At 37.3% G+C, this 19,868-nt stretch overlaps 1 protein-coding gene across 1 annotated transcript in view; it reads left to right on the forward strand.

Moving 5' to 3' along the window:
* Nucleotides 1–19,868, forward strand: part of rab6ba (RAB6B, member RAS oncogene family a) — an 81,943-nt gene that overhangs the window by 45,953 nt on the left and 16,122 nt on the right. Inside the window, exons 3-5 of the mRNA XM_026919017.3 lie at nt 6,788–6,841; nt 7,839–7,944; nt 10,399–10,510. Coding sequence (XP_026774818.1) covers nt 6,788–6,841; nt 7,839–7,944; nt 10,399–10,510 — 272 coding nt within the window. The remainder of the gene's footprint in view (nt 1–6,787; nt 6,842–7,838; nt 7,945–10,398; nt 10,511–19,868) is intronic.

The following is a 19,868-nucleotide window of genomic DNA, read 5'->3' on the forward strand; positions in this document are numbered from 1 at the left end:
TATACTGATATGGACTACACTCCACCAGCACTGCATTTTACTTTACTTAAAGTTAGGGTCAGTGATTTATACGACATAACATTTTTCATAATCTTTTTTAAGTTCTCACGTTCGTAAAGTTTTGTAATGCAACTGTCTCTATAAACAGGAAAATCTAAGCATAGTGGACAAGGAGATGCCTCGATCATATTGCCTGTTATTTCATAAGGTTTCTCTTCTTGCACTGGAATTCAGGTTTTATAGTCTAATGGTGTTTTGGAGGTGTGGCCTAGGAGGGAATACTGAACGGATGGAGCTATGTTTCTTTGAATCATTCAAAACATTTAAATTCAAATGAAAGCTACCCAAAATTGACTATGCCTTTTAATAAAATCTCAGATAATAACATAAATACTGACCATAAGATGTCTTGGTGCAAGCCTATCTGTCAGATGTCTCATTCTGATTCCTGATATGAGACTGGAACCACATTTACATATGAGAGATTTGAGTTAGAAATGGTGATTTTGAGCAAATCCTTTCATTTTTAATTAATTAATTTACTGTGCTAAATGTGGGATTCTGATATGAAGGGAAAAAAAATTATTGTAAAAAAAATATGAGTTGTTTAATTGTGTCTGGTTTGAGTGTGTGTGTGTGTGTGTGTGTTTAACAGGGCCTTTCTGAGGCCTGGAGTTGTGATGCAGATGTGTTCCCTGCTGCTTGGCTTGGTGAGGCGTAACACTCTGGTAGCTCTTAGCGAGCCCTGCTCTGTCTGCTCGGCCTCCAGAGACCGGTGGCTGTTAATTAGCGAGCAGTGAACAGGGGTGGCTGTATTAAACATGCGCTGCTTTTTCTTTCACTCGACTGTCATTCTAAAAATACTGGCATTGACACAGGCTTTATTGCTTTACCTCTCTCAATGAGCTAAGGGAATACGGAGTCTTTTTCACATTGTCCCTCTGCTCCAGACGTCTGTTCCAGGCAAATTTAGAAACAATGGACGAAAGAATGTAGAATGAAATAAGCAGCAAGGACAAAGAGGGAAATAAGTGAAGAGCTCAGATGAGGGAAGGAGGAGAGGTGGCCAAAGAAAATAGTGGTTTTGAAGAGAAATGTAGAGGTGTTTAGAGACAAGAAGACTCCCAAATGCTCCAAAAGCAACAGCGTGCATCTGATGTAGTCAGGCTGCCTGCAGGATACTGAAGTAAAGAGGCACAAAGAGCTGACTGCGGATGCAGTAATCAGATGAGCTGCTGTTGATCAGATCTTACACCCCTCATAGGTTCACATTTATTCAGTTGGCAGGCACTTTTATCCAAAGTAATTTACAATTGAAGCAGAATCCATTCCAAGCATAGATCTGAGGAATTGAGGGTTAAGGGTCTTGCTCAAAGGTCTAAGAGTGTCTCTGTGGGAGTCCTGGGATTTGAACTCACAACTTTCTGGTCTTTGGCAATGAACCTTTAACCGTTAAGGCCAGAGATACTTAGCATATTATTACACATGCCTGTACGGGCATGGCAGCGATGTAAGCATTCTCATACGCCCCAGTGTACCTTTCTTACATCTGGAGAATTAAAGCTCTGTCCACTAGGGGGCAAGTCAGAGTTGAACCAAGTCTAACCCCGACCCAAACCACAGCTGAAAGGGTTAGAGGCAGGAAAGTGTAGCAAAGGATAATCCATAATCATATAACCATTGTCAAAAGGCAAAAATTAAAAACTGGTTGAGACAACAGAAAAATACTCAGACTGGAAGGCAACAAAATACATGACAAGAGTTTGCAAACACACATGAAAACATAGAGACTTTAAACACACAGACTAATGAGGGAAAGCAAGATACAGGTGACCACAATAAGGGAGCGAACCAATAACAAAACAAAAGTATAGAACAAAAACGGTGTGTTTTGGCTATATTCAGACAGGAAGGCATTGAGTCATGTCCAAATTGAATGTTTATGATTGTGAAGTGCCTTCATCTGGACAATTTTTGAAGCCACCATTCATCCTTCACTGTCCTACATATCCCAAAATCCTGTGCACAGCAGCCAGCCTATAAAAATGGTGGAGTAAACACTATTATCATTATTATAATGGACTTAAGATTATAATTATTATATTAAAACAATTAGTACCTTGTCACATGCTACCCAAACTAAAAGTGATACAGCTTCCATGATGCTGAGTGAAACAGTCATTCATTCATTCATTCATTTTCAGTAAGTGCATTTTCCTGGTCAGGGTCGTGGTGGATTCTATTGCGGGAACACTGGATGCAAGGCAGGAATAGACCCAGGATGGGACAGCAGTTCATTGCAAGGCACCACGCGCACGACTAGCGGCAATTCAGTCTACCTACCGCCTGTATTGACATATTCTTAGTGGGAATTGTGCTATATTCTTTAAAACAGCAGGGAAACATTACAGACCTTTTCCCTATATCTGTGCGCTAGTCAGTAGGAACTGAATTAGCCCAAGGCTTAACTGCTGGAATAGACAGCAGCATGGGTGAAATGTGTGTAAAATGCCAGCTCTTCGAATTCATTGATCAAAACCTTGCTCTACCACCTACAGAAATACTGTACATGCCTCAGATTGGGTGTTTGTTCTTCAGCATGATGTGATCCTTCTTTGTTAGCGCTGTATTGAGCTACTGCCTTCTAATCAATAGGACTTAATTAAATGCTTTTTTCCTGTTACATGGCTATTTGTCTTCAGATGTTCATGTTGCTGATGCCAAAATGTGCTGTCTGCCCCAGCTAATACAGGCTACAGCTATGGATCCACAGGAATTTTCTGAATATATGATGCTAATAGCAGAGCTATGATCATATAAAAAAAAACAGTGTTTCTGTTCTTTTGAGTTTCATAATTTCAGAGTGTGATAGTGCAGTTTTTGAAGTACTTTGGCAGAGCTTAACTACACAGATAAACAGATAAACAGATAAACACCGTTTGCCTGCATAATATGTTAAGATCACTGGTTTTTGAAAAATGATTAGTTCTTTTCATGTGCTTAATTGCTCTTTTCATGAAGCTTAGCTATGTGCCATTTGATTTATCTCTCTAGCTATTTCAGTTTCAGTTTGCAATTTCAGTTTCTTTTGCTTATGAAAAACGAAGGCATCCATTGTATTTCTAAAGCTCAGGCTATAATCTAACTGAACATAATAAATATAAGAAGTATTAAATAATAATAATAATAATAATAATAATATTGTCTCTCCCACATTTGTGTATTACCATGCGAGCAACAATATAAGATTATGGTGTACTTTTTGACGTGAATCAAAATTTATTTTATTCAAATGTCATCAGTACCATGAAGAAAATAAGGTAGTGAGCACAGAATCAAATCATTTTGAAATCACTTACTGAAAGTATATATTCAACATTGTTCATTCTTAATTCCTGTTTCAATTGTTTAATACAAAGTTTAAACACACAGCCATGTGATCCCTATAGTTTCAGGAACTGTAACAATTCCAATCAATAACAAAAAAAATGTCATATTCATATTGCCAGATTGTCCCCAGCAGGGACGCAGCTAAGAATTCTGGGCCCTCGGAAACAATATATCTTTGGGCCTCAAGCCACCTTTAATTCAAAATGTTCTGTATATGTTAAATATATTCTGAAATATATTAGAATATAGTGTCAGTGTCAGCACTTTATAACAGTCAGGGGTAAAGCTGTTCCTTTAAGTCTTCCAACTTGGCAAATTCAGGTCAGAAGGATTTGTACTTTCATGTTTCGTGGTAACAGGACACACTGCACTTTAGTCTTATTAAATTCAAGAGTGAGGAAAAAAGAGAGGCTGACGAGTGTTATAGCTGCTATAATGTAAGTGATAACAGGAACTAACTTGTGGAGGTTCTGCAACATTAAATGTAGCTACAAATGCATAAAAAGTATAATGTGTCATTCTTTAAAAAATAAATTTGTTAGTGTCGGCTAATTGCTGTGGTATAAGAGGAATAAAGCACTTCAGGATGTGCTGTTATAAGACAGTAATCAAAGACGGGGTGGTGTGATACAGTTACCACCTCGAAGTTGATTATTTTCCAGTAACAGCATACCGCATTGTGTTTTGTGCATCAGCCTCCTACTTTTTTTTTTATATATTTGTCCGTGTTCTCCCTGAAAGATCACATGACCAGTTAAGCGCGTTAATGCTAGGCTTCTGCAAATGAGGCATTTGCAGGTCAGTATTCAGGTACTGCATCCATAATGCTGAAATTGCTGAAATGTGAATTACACACACAATAGTGTTAGCTCTTTACAGTTAGATGCCCTCTGTGCTATATGCACATCACATGAAATGCTGTGGCAGGTAGACTGCCCTAAATGAGTATTAGCTGTGTCAGGTACTCATTTTCCCTCCTGCTCCATTAGGAGCTCTTTCCTCGTTTCCTGTCCTGTGATGCTTTGGAGGTGTACGGGGGAAACGGCACTGTATGGGACTTAGACCAAGCATCTGGGCTACTTAATTATTTAAATGAGTATGAATAATTTGTTCTAGATACATTCATGTCAGCACCTCTCTTGCTGAATTCTATATTTAACACCGGAGCTAAAGAGCTAGCACAATTTCTCCCTCTTTCTGTCATTTTTAAAAAAAAATTTACTGTTGTTCGTTGATCAGTACATTTGATTTTTGTTGTCTAAAGTATTTAACACAAAGGAGAAATTGCGTTATGATATTAGTTAGACAGAATACATTTTGAACTGGGCTGGGCGATATGATGATGTTATATCAATATCATGATAAATTTTGTCACAGTACACTTCGTATGTTGTATGTTGGGTATTGTGTTTTCATTTTACACGAATGTATATAGTACATTTTCATTAATGTACTATTTCTAACAATTAGAAAATAATTAGAAGCAGCTAATTTGATGTTAAAATTTGTGCTGAATCTTCAAAAATATTACAATAAAATTCAGATTTTTTAGGTTTGCTCTTTTTCAGTGTTTTTGTTGTAAAAATGCAGTGCTACTGTTTTATTGTGAAACATAGAATTTGTGATAGAAGTATATTCAAGTATAGGGAAAGATTTTGTCACATCACCCACCCCTAGTGGAATACCAGGACTGGGAGCTGAGAGCTGTTTAGAGTCCTGAGCTTATATCCACAAATCCTGTGGCCTGCCTGTGATAAAGATATTAATCAATAGGATCAATAGATAAGCGCTAAATCTCATTCTTTAAAATACTATAGGTTTATTGTGAGTAGAAGAAGTACACATTCCTACACACACACACAGAGAGAGCAGTGGCAGGTGTTGGCCATTCAGTGCAGCAGTTTAGCCTTGTCTTGTTCTGTTTATCAGCTCTTTTGTGTTGCATCAGGCCCAACACACCAATAGACAGAAGAGGACGAGCTCCTGACTTATCTGTTGTCAGGGATTACATTGCTGATCAGCTCTGCTGCATCGATCCGTCCCAACATATGTACCCAAGGCACAGCACTCCGTCAGCAACAGGCCTTGTCCACGCCATTTTTTCCACTAAAAGCTGCTTAAAATCCTAGCAGGAATGTAGTGTTCACGCTGTAAAACTGTCTGTCTCTCAAATTGTCTTTATGCTCCTTTAGTGCTTGCAGCTGTTTGTCCTCTAACACCATGATTAATACATTGCACACTGTACAATATGTTTCTAAAAGAACTTGAAAACAACTAATTAGAGTAACTTTTTTTGTATTATGGGTGTGTGTGCTTTATACTTTTATAAGTATTAAGCTAATGAGCACAGTTGCCAACATTGTTAACTAGAAAATTCGAAAAGCCAGGCTTTTTTTGGTAGCTCGTAGACTAATTGGTCATATGACAACATAGGTTGCACATATCAACATGTATGATTTCAACGTGTATGATTTTGGAGAGAATGTGGGGGTTAGGTTTAGGGTTATGTTTTTACAACCACCTGCAAAAAAAAATAAATAAATCAAGGAAATCTCAGGTGTTACTGCTACTCCAATTAGTTTTTTAATTTTATCATTTACCAAAAAAAAAGAGACCACAGTCCCACCCACTGTTTCTTTTGGCTCTCAAGACCAGATTTCACAAATTTCACAGATCACCTAGATAAAGTTGGTGTGAAGTGAAAATAACTGCTACCTGAAACAAATGCATCTTTCATGTCCCACGTCCTTTCCCCTTTAGTGATTTGACAGCTTTAGCTGAGAAAGCAGAAACACATACTTCTTTTTAGGTGTTTTCCGTATCACCAGAGCAAGGGGTCACAAATACTACAGCTAATCTGTAAATGTTGGACATTTTCCAATGAAAGATGTGATTGCCTGATTAAAGACAGCCAATCGGGAAATGTTCTATTCCATTCATTAGGTGCTCAGCATCAGAATCATGCCTTTTTCGAGTTTATTTATTTGTTTGTTTGTTTGTTTGTTTAGCTTCTGTTGTGAATGAGACGTTAAGTCTTTTTGCATAAATCTTTATAAAGCAGTAAATGTAAAGCATCATTGTATTGTAAATAGGGATGTATTGAATGTGTATACAAGTCAATGTGCTACAAATTGATAAAATAAAATTACATGAGGCTGGTTTGAGGCTGTCTATAAAGCAGATATACCCCTCATTAGAATGACAGACAAGAGGTTATGGCTGTCATTGTCAATTCCTGCAGACCATAATGACATAATCAACAGCTCCCTAATGTGTGTCATCCACAGAGAAACTCATCTCAACATCTGGCTTTGTAATTTCTGCACACTCCTTAACCAGCATGAGTCATATGATCAGACTTATTTACATGTGTCGTTTTTTTCTTGCGTTCTTCTAGGCGACGATTGGAATAGACTTCCTGTCAAAAACCATGTACCTGGAGGACAGAACGGTAAGACTCTTACAGTCTGATTACTTCTGAGGTTCCCATTTCTATCATGTAGTGATTTATACCACAGCGCTGTTGAATGATTGACTCTGATTGGTCAGAAGGTGTTGATAATTTTTCTTTAACAGCAGCTCTGACAGTAACACCAGCTGCAAGAAAAGTCACAGGTTGATATTAAAGAACTTGTTGTTTCTATAGTAACAGCTTACACAGGGACTTGATGGATAAATAGATGGATAAAATGTGTGACATTTTTATATATACAATACAATATATATATATATATATATATATATATATTTATATATATATATATATATATATATATATATATATATATATATATATATATATATATATACAATCATTGACAAATTGCTATAGTAGAATAAGAAAGAACAATAAAACACTTCAGGACATGCTGTTATTGGAAAATAATCAACTTAGATGTAGTACGGGCAGCCTCACACCATCCTGTCATTGATTATTTTGCTATAACAGCAAACCCCGTCATGTGTTCTTTCCTAGCTAATGATCAATCAGATATTGAGCTTTTTACTCAACTGTTCATCTGAAATTTAAATTGAAATGCAACAAATCAATTTTAGGTTTTGATTCATTGTTCAAGAGAAATGTTAGGACTGTCAAATGATTAAGTTAATAATGGCAGTTATTTTGAAGGATACAAAAATAAGAATTGGCTGCATTTGAAAAGATGCAATCAAACCTATGGTCTGATCTGGAAGAGGCCAGCTTTTCAGTTTGCAGTGCCATAACGATCTCTCCATCTTGTGTTGCTTGAAAGAAAAATAGACTGCACCAAAAAACAGCCTTAAAACATGGACCTGGAACTGAAATTTACATACCATTCTATGGATTGTGAGAGTGTGTATGTGTGTGTTTGTGTGTGTGTGTGTTTGTGTGTGTGTGTGGGTGTGTGTGTGTGTGTGTGTGTGTGTTTGGAGTTGAGTCATCTCAGACTGTGTGTCATCCCCTGCAGGTGCGGTTGCAGTTGTGGGACACAGCAGGACAGGAGCGCTTCAGGAGCCTCATTCCCAGCTACATACGAGACTCCACTGTGGCTGTGGTGGTGTACGATATCACAAGTGAGTGTTTTATATGAACATACAGGACATACGTTCATAAATTATATGTTTTCTAGTGTTAGTGGTTAATTTGAGGAACGTATAGGCTACAAAGAACACTTAATTAAAGAATACATAAAAATTAATAGTAAAGTAATCATATGGGCAAAAAAATCACAGCAATGCAATTTTCAAAAAACTCACTAAAATCTTATCCGGGGCTTGCAGAGCAATAAAAAGTGTGTTAGAGAGCTTATTTGCCTATTTCATTTCATTTTTCTGTAATATCAGTTTTGCTATAAAGATTATCAAGCTACAAATACTGTTCATTAATAATTCTGATTATGACATGCTCTATACTATTAAAAGTATTTCTAACACGTGAGTGATCCATGCTTGTGCAATATTGATTTTTCCCCATGTGCAGTTTATCATGTAAAAAAAAAAAAAAAAAGATCACAATAAACTATTGAATCATCCAGAGCGTAAAAAAGAACAGGAAGACGAGCATCTCCACTGTTTCAGGTCCTCAAAGTTTTTGAATGTGTCAGCATGTTGACCAGTGCAGGACAGCGAAAAATAGATATTTAATCAAATGAATTTTATATAAAAAATATATATAATATATTTTGTATTTGATTTTTGTATAAAATAAAAAAACATCACCATTAATATTATTTGTACAGTGTTACATCTGACATTTTGTTATAGGATTATCCAATATTTATATACTTTTTCTCTTTCGCTTGACAACTAAAAGTGCCATTTTTGATCATTTTCAGCCAAACTTTTTCAACCAAAAGAGAAAAAAGGATGAAAAGTTTGATCTAAAAAAGACGAAACAGTCCTACAACGATGTGTCACACCTTACACTGTTAACTATATACTTGTCTAATGTTAGCTAAGTCAAACATATTGTACATTCATAGATTTTATTTCATATTAATGAACTCAAAACATTCTGCATGTCTGTTGGCAGAAAGCGAGATGTGTCCAAAACACCTGCACAAATCAGTCCAGATTAATGTGTCAGCTGACTCATCTCCTGTTTTATTGAGGAGACAATGACAGCTCTTTTGGCGTCTTTTTCACTGATAATGAATACTAGCATGCTCAGATGTTAGGAATGTATAGGAATGTACAGATGATTAAATTGTTATATCACTCAAGCCTAGAGTGATCTACTGGTTCAGTTCATTTCAATTCAAGTTTATTTATATTGTGCTTTTAACAGTGGACATTGTCACAAAGCAGCTTCACAGAGATCCGGATATAAATTTGATCTGTGACTAACTCAAAACTATACCACACATGTACACACAGGGTAGATTTTCATGATTTCATCTAGAATATCATTACACCTATTTCCATCTTTAAACCTAACCTGCGTAACTGTCGGCTTTCAGCCCCAGAGACGCACAGTTTCATTTTATTCATTCCCGTAAAAAGATGAAAGGTTTATTGACTTTAAATACCACAACGCAGTGTATGCACAGAAGAACATGGGGGATGTGATATAGCCACCCTGGGGAGATGAATAGCAAATTGTAATTTTATAAGTGACACACTCCGAGACACAGAGTCAGTTCGACCTTGATGCAGCAGCAAGGCCATTAGTGTCAAGATGAGATCCAGGCTTTGATCTTGATATTACAGAGTCACAAGCTAATCCAATCTTTCTGTAGCAGCCTTACTTATTGCATTGAAGATGATTTTGAAATGTCTCTCCGTGTCTTCACGGACAGCAACTGTTATGCTAAATGTTAGTGTTCAGGAGAAATGATATTTTTATCAGTTTTGTGTAGCCTACTGTTGCCTATTGTTGTGTATAAAGTAGCGATGTGTTGTTTGCAAATGAGTCGATTCATTTCAGGTGAACAACGGGAGCAGAAAAGTTCTAATTATAATTCTCTAATGCTGTTAATGTCATCCACACAGTGCAAATGAAGTGCATTATGTGAATCTTATCGGCGTCTGACTTGTTTGGCACAACATTGTATTTCCTTGTAGACCCTTTGTGTGTATGCGTGAAGGTCCGACTGCATTGCTGCTTGTTATATAAATGTATGTAGTGTATTGGGGAGGAGAAAAGTTATCAGGATGATTTTGAATTCTATTTTAATGGAAGTTAAATCACAAGTGTAGCAGCATAATCAATAATAATGCAGAAATACTTACTGTATTTGAGAAAGCAGATTTGTTTTATATGTAATGCAAAGTATGTTGTTATTATGATCAGAATGTAGAGTAACAATTTACATGATAGGTAGGCCAAAAAAAAAACTTTTTGGAAAAAAAATTGCCAGAAAGCAATTGAGAACCAGCTCTTTTTGATGAGCTATGCAGAAAGCTGTAGTGTGCTAGTAGCCATATAGCTATTAGCTTAGCTTAAGGTTCCACTAAAATTTAATCTCCCATCCCTGTCTCTCTCTCTCTCTCTCTCTCTCTTGCTATCTCGCTCTCTCTCTCTATCAGATGTGAATTCATTCCAGCAAACCTCCAAATGGATCGATGATGTCAGAACGGAGCGAGGAAGTGATGTCATCATCATGCTTGTGGGCAATAAAACAGACCTGGCTGATAAGAGGTTAGTCCTCCTGCACACTAATCTGCAAGCTTCTGTTTAATGAAGGATGCTGAGATACTCATACTCAGGAAGTGGATTCAGAGCACACTTGGATGCAGCTCCCCGCTGTGTAGTTTCTTTAGCTTTAAAAATACTAAGCACGCTTTAGGGAGAGTGAAGAGAGCAGATATCTTTGCATATCACATATACAGTTGCATAAGTGTTGGTAAGTTGGAGACATGGTAGAATCGGAAGTCAGTAGAAGCTCAATTAAGCAAATTGATTCAGAGAGCTTCTAACTTCTGAATTCGGTCTCATCCTGATTGGCTTAAAGGAATGTGTGCAGTTTCTCCTTTATCCTGATGATGCCTAGGCCATCCAGATTGGCCATGCTCACTGGGTGGGAGGGGTGGAGTACTCGCTCTTCCCTGTTAATCACAGTGGGCATCTGTGAGCTCAAGTATGTGGAAGAAGGTAGATAGCGTTTTCCTCTGAGTGTGTTACACTGCCCTGTGACGCAGCATGAGCATCAGGATGAAAAGATGCGGTTGGCTGGCTTCATGTATCTCAGAGGAAGCACTGTTAACCTTCATCCTAAAAGGAACAAAATTAAATAACATTATATACAATTTAAAAAAGCAAGAATGATAATTAAAACAAATAGGAAAGGAGAATTCACAGATTTAAGCAATTAGCAAATGATTACTATTTAGCAAATAAGTAGGATTACACTGTAAACTATAAAGCTGGGCTGTGAGATGCTGGGTAAGACTTGTAATTGAGCTTCAGTCTTAGAATGACTACTAAGTAGCTGATAATCTTAAAACTCGATTTGGTGCAGCATAGTATGCTTGGCATTCTGGGATATATGAAGGAACTAAGGCAGTAAGAACTTTGAAAACCAATAAAAGGATTTTGAAATCATTTATAAATGAAACAGGCAGCCAGTATAGTTAAAGTAGGTGTAGTACTCTCCCTTTATCTGGTGTGTGTGCAAGTGCTGTGTCCAGCATCTTACACATCTGCAGCCTGTCTATCACATGTTACTTACGCCAATATGCAAAACACTGTAAAAGTATAAGGAGAAATATGATCTTGTTCTAATTGACACCTTTTGGGGAGGGTTTTTAAGTCTGACTCTAGCTTCAGTGGGAACAGAGGAACAAAGAGAAAAAGCTGTGTGAAGAGACCTAAAAAGTCTGTCTCAGGAGAGATAGCTAGATGACTAATCAACTGTCCTCAGATTTCTGTTATAAAGCATCTGCACCCTGCGCTTAAGCATACTCACTCTCATGCTGAGCACTCCCACCGTCTAATGAGCAGTGGTCCTGAATTCATTACCGTCATCCACAACGTTAGAAAAGATCAGGGGCAAATGAGCCTGACATGTTTCTTCTCACATATGCGGCAGAAATTTACAGTACCAATCGTGAGGTTTTTTTTTTTTTTTTTTTTTTTTTTTTTTTTTTTTTTTTAACAGAAAACCTAAAGTACATAAGTTTTCATTAATAAGGAAAAATCAGCAATTTGATTTAAAATAGTATATAGTGAAAACATGATGAAACATGATTATGTTACGTATTATTTCTATGTACAGTGTTGTCCTTAAAGTATGCTAAACACACACATAGCAATTGTGGTACAGCTGTCATTTGTAACGGTAAGTCATTTGTTATGGTAATACTGTCATTTGGTTATGGTAATAGGAGAGTCTTCATGACAGGGGACTTTGTGCTTTTCCATGGGGAAAACTGTGATTACAGTGACTTGACGATGGCGTGGTTGTTGGTGCCAGACAGGCTGCTTTGAGTATTTCAGAAACTGCTCATCTCCTGGGATTTTCACGCAAAACAATCTAGTGTTTACATAGAATTTTGCGAAAAACAAAAAACATCCGATGAGAGGCAGTTCTGCGGCCGGAAACACCTTGTTGATGAGAGCGGTCAGAAGAGCACGGCCAGACTGGTTCGAGCTGATAGGAAGGCTACAGTAACTCATATAGCCACACTTTACAACTGTGGTAAGCAGAAAAGCATCTCAGAAAGCACAACACGTCAAACAGTAGAAGACCAAAGTGTAGCTCATTCAGTGCTGTATAGTGACATACTAAACAAATTGATATTGACATTGAGTTGTACAGTATATGATTTTTATAAAATAATATGTTAAATGTTAAATAAATAAACGTTATCATTTAGCATTACCAAGAGTACCATTCAATCCCCAGTCCTCCATCCCTGTATTTTCTATGCATGGATTGTGGACTGATATGCTTGTATTATCCCAAAGGGTCTTGTTTAATTTAAAACAGCAGATTCTATAGATTATAGGAATGGCCAGGCTTGACTTTAGTCTTTGAGCTATGTGGTCATCTCAGAAGGTGCAGTGTATTTGTGCAGCATGGAGTGTTTCAGCTGATGAGAGCGCAGCTGTCTCCTAATGTTTCATGAACAGGGGAAAAAGCCTACATGAGAGTTGTTTTTTTATTCAAACACTAACTGTAGGAAAACCTGCAGTTGAGTGTTAGTACGCAGTAAAGGTCTAGAGTGCATAAGTATGCAATTTGAGACACAACACTAGTTTGTTTAGCAGAGGTAGCTGGACAGGGAAATTTGTCCTTTTTAGTGCTGAACTGCACTGAACTGAACTGCACTAGTGCAGCGTGTCTAAAATACAGGCTAAAATAGCACATATATTCCTCATTTAAATGTGACTTGACTTGATTGATTAAAAATAGTAGCAGACAAAATCTGTTTTCATAGTTAGAGCTATAACTATAAGGTAGGATACTATAAGGTAGGTGGGGTCTGTATGGGGAAAAAAAACAAACAAATAATCGATGTCTCTATAATAAATCATTAGTCTAAGGAAGAAACAGTTGGTTTACTGGAAATTGCAACAAACTAAATAGCAGCTGTGTTACTAATGTTTATGCTAAAAAAAAAACTTCGTGCAGAGGTGAATCCTTCATTATATTCAGGGCTGGACAAATCACAAGCCTGGGCATCTGATGCAAGCAGCTTTCATTTCCAGGATATCAGTTTTTATTTGTAGCTCCTACTGGACAAGTAGAAAGAAATAAACTCCACTTCCTGCTGACTTTTGCAGAGCAAAACTTTTTGATATGTATGTTTAAATGTAATGCCCTTATGATGCACCTCAATAACTATAAGTGCTACTCGTTCTGAATCCCACCTCCTGCTGCACAGCACACATTGGCCAAGACATGACCTGGCTGATGGTAGAATGATTTTTACTAGGCGGCATGCACGAATGACGGATTATTTTGAATCAGGAACATTCATGTATGTGGAAACTCGATAAAACTGAGCAAAATAAATGTAGAGTAAAGCTGTCATTCAGCTCTCCTCTTAGCATAATACATCACCTCATAATTATATATATGGAAGGAAAATAAAATGCTAGCCAGACTCAAACAATATTTTTACTTGTGATATGAGGAGTTGATACTGCAGTAAAAGGACTACGTCATGAGCAATTCAGGTACTTTGCTTCTCTTAGTCTATAGTATTGGATTAAGTAACTGACTAGCTTACAATACATTTTTATACTATGTTAGCAACCACTTTTTAGCTGAGGGTTTTCAGGAACAACAAAAACATGGGAATGGGTGTGCACAGTGAAACTTCCACTTGCCTATGGCTAGCTAATGATTTTATTATTTATCCACCCTTGATATGCATTAGTAAACTCCTACATCTGATTACATAAAGGCTTGCCTCCTAAACCAGTGGAAACACAGGCTGCTTTTTGAAATGGTTTGCTAGTTACAAGCACCAGCACCATATACTGTAAAGGGTGAAGCTGAAGCTGTTCCTGTCATGCGAACTTGGGAAAGTGGAGACATCGTGCACGCTGTTTACGTAATCTTGTGTCTAGAGCTACTGTATTGTCTTAGATGTTATGCAGCGCTATGGATCTGTACGCACAATATTAATTCCCGGTACCCAGGGAGTAGTAGATGGATGAGATGACAAAGTAGGGTTGATTTGACTTAAAGGTTAAAAGTAGCTGAGCTTGGGACAAGCTGACATGAATGAATAAGCATGACGTCAGTGCAGTTTATCTGCCTTTAGCGCTTAACCTTAGCCAAATGGAGTGTGGTCATTTTGTAATGAATCACTGCTGGAGAACTGCGGACTCTTCTGCAGTGCGAGTGAATACGAATGCAGCTCTGAGTCGGTTTCCACGACAACTGTGATGGAATGTGACAGGTGTAGGTGGCTGCTGTGGAGTAATTGGATGATAATGAACCTGGTTAGCACAATGCTAACATAGCACAGCACTGCCGGCTGGAGAAGAGAGCCGGCCGTCGCTTCTCATTTGCCTGAGCATTAATATTTCTTACATAAGGTGTGTGTATTTGTAAATATGCAGATTGATGTACATGAATAAGAGGTATGAGCGTGTTTCTGGAATGACTTTTATCACTTGAACATTGAGTGAAATATCACTGTGCCAATTTTTTATCCTCACACTTGTGACAGGTGTTTGCTTGTTTTCTGCCGGTGTGCCTAAAGCAATCACCGTCACCCCGATACCTCCCCATGCCTAGATGGATTTAGTGTTTCACTGCCTGAAATACTCAGCTAGCTATACTCTGCTAAAAACATGGTCGTCCTAAGAAAACCAGATTGATAGTTTAAAGAATCTATTTAAATTCCAGTTCATTTAGAATTGATTACAGCAGTTGGTTGTATTGGTTCCCAACATTTGTCTAACACAGTATAAGTTATGATTTTTTGTGGAGGAAATTTATTCTCTCAGAAAAACAGATGGTTCCAGTCTGTTCCAGATTCCCAGCTTGATATCAGCTGAGCTTACCTTCTATTAAAGGCCTCGAGCCAAAATGAGAGAGCGAGAGTAAGAGAGACAGAGAGAAGGAGAGAGAGAGAGTGAGAGAGAGAGAGAGAGAGAGAGAGAGCAAGAGAGACAGAGAGAGAGAGAGAGAGAGAGAGAGACACACGCAGCAGTAACTTAACACCAACCCGGCACTCTGAAAGGAATACATTTTGTCATTGTATAATTTAATTTCTCTGCATAAGCAATGTACTGTTATAGCACGATGCATTGCAGTTCATTGATGCTTTTAAAGCCTGAGTAATGGAACACAGCCAAAAAGACAAGGTCAGAAAAGGAAATGTGAACTCGATCACCCTGTGGGCCAGAGTGGCTCATGCGCCATGTCTGAGCTGCAGTTTGAGCCGATGCGCTATAAAATATTGATGAATGCTACATGGCATGTGGACGCTTTTCTTCTTCAAGCACACAGGAGGATTAGGTAGACATTTTATCTCATCAGAAGTCTTTTTCACTCATGCTCTACATCATCTTTGCAGGCATGTTCTTCATTTTATTGTTGGGTGGAATTATATGTCGCTAATAGGCATCCTGAGATTTCCAAAATCGCATCATAGAGAGATGGGCTCCAGCCTGAACTTTGGAGGCTGTAAGCACTAAAGACTCATGGCCATGAGTGTCGTATATCAAAGCATGCATAGAAGTTCGAACTGCCAGGACGCGTAAGGAAATTGGCATTCATCACATGTATGTACACACAGCTTTACACAATGGAAATAAATAAATCCCACACCTTCTAAGTTGTTCTGCATGTGCAGGGCCATACTCATTTGCATAAAGAAACTCCATATATAAATTTCCATATATGGTTAAAAAAAAAAAATCCCTTTAAAAAGCTCAGTAGCAAGCTTTTGTTAATGCAACGTGTAGAGTAAAACAAAATTAGATTATTTCTTAAGAGTGATTTGTCTATAAAATATTTTTTTTAATTTCATGGCTACATGTGTGTGATCTATTCCTCCAATTACATTTAGAAAACCTGCAATGGCATGAAAATCCCTGATTATTGTTGTCTTTTCCAGGTGATTATTTGAAAAATAAGGTTCTGCAGCTTGAGTGATATGAATGCATGTAAAATGTGCCAATAATCAGCTCATAGTTGGTTGGGAAATGCCAGACCTGTCTCCAGTTTCTCACTGAAATGTGCCTGTGGCTAAAAACTCTAGAATAAAAAGATAAACTAAAATGGTAGTGGGCAATGTAATGGATTGATGATCCACTCATCACTCTCAGAAAAGACTTTCCTGTGCTTCTTAAAAACACTTTCCTCCCTGCACAACGATGAGTGTGCCAAATCTTCAAATAAGACATCATCCTAAACGATCTTTAGATGTGCCTTTTATAAGATTTTACTTTAAATGTTGCCTGTGTCACCTGTCTGCTCCTTGTTGTGTGCAATGAAATGAGTAATTACACTGTCAATTATGCTGAGATGATTGACAATAAGTGGGATGGAGCTCATCATTATCAATATAAATGCAATGACACTTTTATACCACTAGGGGTTTGTACATACACATGGTCAGGAGTGTGCATAAGTATACACACATCCTCGCCCAAAAGGAAAACTTGATCAGTAATATTATATGCATATAAATGTGTATATTCGCAGTTGATAAATCTCCAGATCAACGCAGAGCAAGATGGGCTTCGTGTGTATGTCATGTTTTGATACTGGATTTTATGATGCACAGCAGGATGTTCAAAATTTGGGATAATTTTTTATAACCAAACCCTGACTGATAGTTTTCCAGAATTGTGTTCTGGATCTGTTTTGATAGCTCCTTGGTCTTCATGATGCTGCTTGTTTAGGTCAGTTCTCTAACAAACTCTGGGGACTTCCAGGAACAGACGTATTTACAGTGAGATCACATGACGCGTGACACTAATTGCACACACATGAAATCACATGAACACATCTGACTTCTGAACTGGATGCACCTTCACTAGTTTAGGGGTTTCACAGCAATGGGGTGAATACTTATGCAGTCACTTTCACATTTTTTTATTTGTAAATAATTTTGTTATTTTGATTTTTTTGTGTGTGTAGATTCATGACAGATAATCTCAAGATTATAACACTGCAAAGTGTGGAAAAGCTCAAGAGGGGGGTGAATACTTATGCAATGCACTGTAATAAAGGATCACATCTCTTTGATAAAATGGTTTCATCTTTTCATTTGCATTCTGTCTGGTGCTTCACTTATGCCTTCCCTGGGGCATCATGGGTTAGTGAACGAGAGACAAACAGCTCATATCAGTGCTGAATGAGAGAGACTTATTAGCAGGCAACAGGAGAGGAAGAGAGGTATATTACCACCGCTTTGTTAGGTTGTGGGCTCACTTTTATGTTGAAGCTAAACCTCATCATATCTCATGCTAGGTGTGAACTGACTGAATGTCTTTAAGCTAGTATAATGGACAGCTCGTTCCTGGTGCTGGTCTGACGGACAGATATCAGGTTGTAAATGTTAGTGGTGCATACGGATGTAAGGTTTGGTGCTCCAAAATGCTCTATTCTACAGTCCCTTCATTTTTTTCTTATATATACAGCAGCACGGATTATTACTTATCCTGTCCAGAGAGATTTTTTTCCTGCAATTACAATCACTTCTGGTTTACTCAGTAGAGCAATGCAATATGACAGTATAAAATCGTTATCGTGATAACATATGTCACGATACACTTTTCTGATATATCACCGGTATCATGATATCTTTTATATCTTTTTTTTTTAAATAACAATTACAAACTGATTAGAAGCAGCTGATTGTGTACTGAACCTTTAAAATAGTAACATTTATTAAAAATAGTTTGATTTTTTTAGCCAGTTTAAAGTAATTTATATTTTAGACATTGTAACTATAAAACAATGGCACTTGTTTAGCAGAGGTGTATACCGTGATACATATCGTGTATTGTATAAATGTCTTCACGTATCGTAATATGAAATTTTTGTCACAGCGCCTACCGATACTCATTAGGCTTCTAGCCGCAGATTTCTGTAAAGCTGCACTGTGGCAATGTCTGCACAAATAATGCTGAATTAAAATTGATTTTCTTATGATTTCAACACTTTGAAATACAGTTGAACTATAAGACAGTGGGCCAATATAGAGGACTACTGTAGACAATATGGAGTCCACTTTAACCCTTCTGCTCTATTTAGCACTTATGTGGTGACATATTCCGCTGACCCATGTCTCTCTTTAAATTTTATAGCATTACAGTTTTAAAAATTATTACAACTTATGTCTTATATCCATCCTTTAGTAAAATAAAAGGCCCCCCAAAAAGCCCTTTTCTCAAAAGTCCTTTGCATGCTTGAGGATCATTTGGATGGAGGTGTGTGTGTGTGTGTGTGCACAGGTGCAAGTGTAAATAAGATAGCCACTCTCTGCCATGTTATTCAGACTGCCATGAATCTTTTGTTCAGTGAACAGACTTATTTCAGGAATCTTGGAAGACAGCTATTTGTATGCTGCCTTTTAGGCTGCTAGACAGCCAGCTCCTGAATGGAGTGCAGGATTAATGACAGTATGCAGCATCAATGAATATTGTATTTTAAACCACAGTTATGTGGGATTCTCAAATCTATCAAATGATTGGTCTAGTAAATGGATTTAAAAATCATGCTGTTATTTACCAAAGAAAAATATATAATTATGATATGGTACAGTTTTCTGTAATGAGACATTTTTTTAAGATTTATGAAAGGAGTCTCCAGTGTCAGCACCTTGTAATAGCCAGTAAGTTTTCCCCCATGGAACTGAGCTCTTTTTGGTTTCTTGGAAACATGACAAGCTCAATTGTTTTGTCTTATTAACCTCATGAGAGAAAAAAAATAGGCTGGTGAGGGAAGGATTGTTTTTAGCTGCTTTAATATACACTATATGGCCAAAATTACGTGGACACCTGACCAAATATTTTTGGCCATATAATGTATGTGATAACAAGAACTGCAGACATTCCATAACATTAAATGTAACTATAAATTGATTTTTAAAAAATATGATGCCATTAATTAAAATTGATGGCAAATAGCTAGGTATAAGAGGAATAAAACACTTTGAGATGTACTGTTCTGGGAAAATAATCAACTCAGAGTGGTGTTAGTAAATTAGGCCCTTCTTTGATTATTTTTCTTCAACAAAACACTCTTTTTTTAGAGATGATTCTGTATAATTCCTCAAAACAACAACAACAAAAAATCGACTGTTAGTGAAAAAGCTTGGCCAAAAATATAATCTACACCACAGTACCCCATTCCATTACCCCAAAAATGGTCAATCAGCCAAAAGATGTTTATTTTGTTTTTGTAGGCTGATGGAGGTAACGAGTAAGGGAATTTTATATTTACTAGTTTAGCATCAAGCTAACTGACCTCAAAAGACAGAGTTTGGCTCAATGATACCATTTGTACATAAACCATTTCATAAAATAGCTAACTATGAAAAAGGTTAAATATACAAGTCAAATTGGAACCAGATTATCATCC

The sequence above is a fragment of the Pangasianodon hypophthalmus genome, chromosome 2 (genome assembly GCF_027358585.1).
Source record: "Pangasianodon hypophthalmus isolate fPanHyp1 chromosome 2, fPanHyp1.pri, whole genome shotgun sequence".
In the NCBI taxonomy this organism is placed as follows: Eukaryota; Metazoa; Chordata; class Actinopteri; order Siluriformes; family Pangasiidae; genus Pangasianodon; species Pangasianodon hypophthalmus.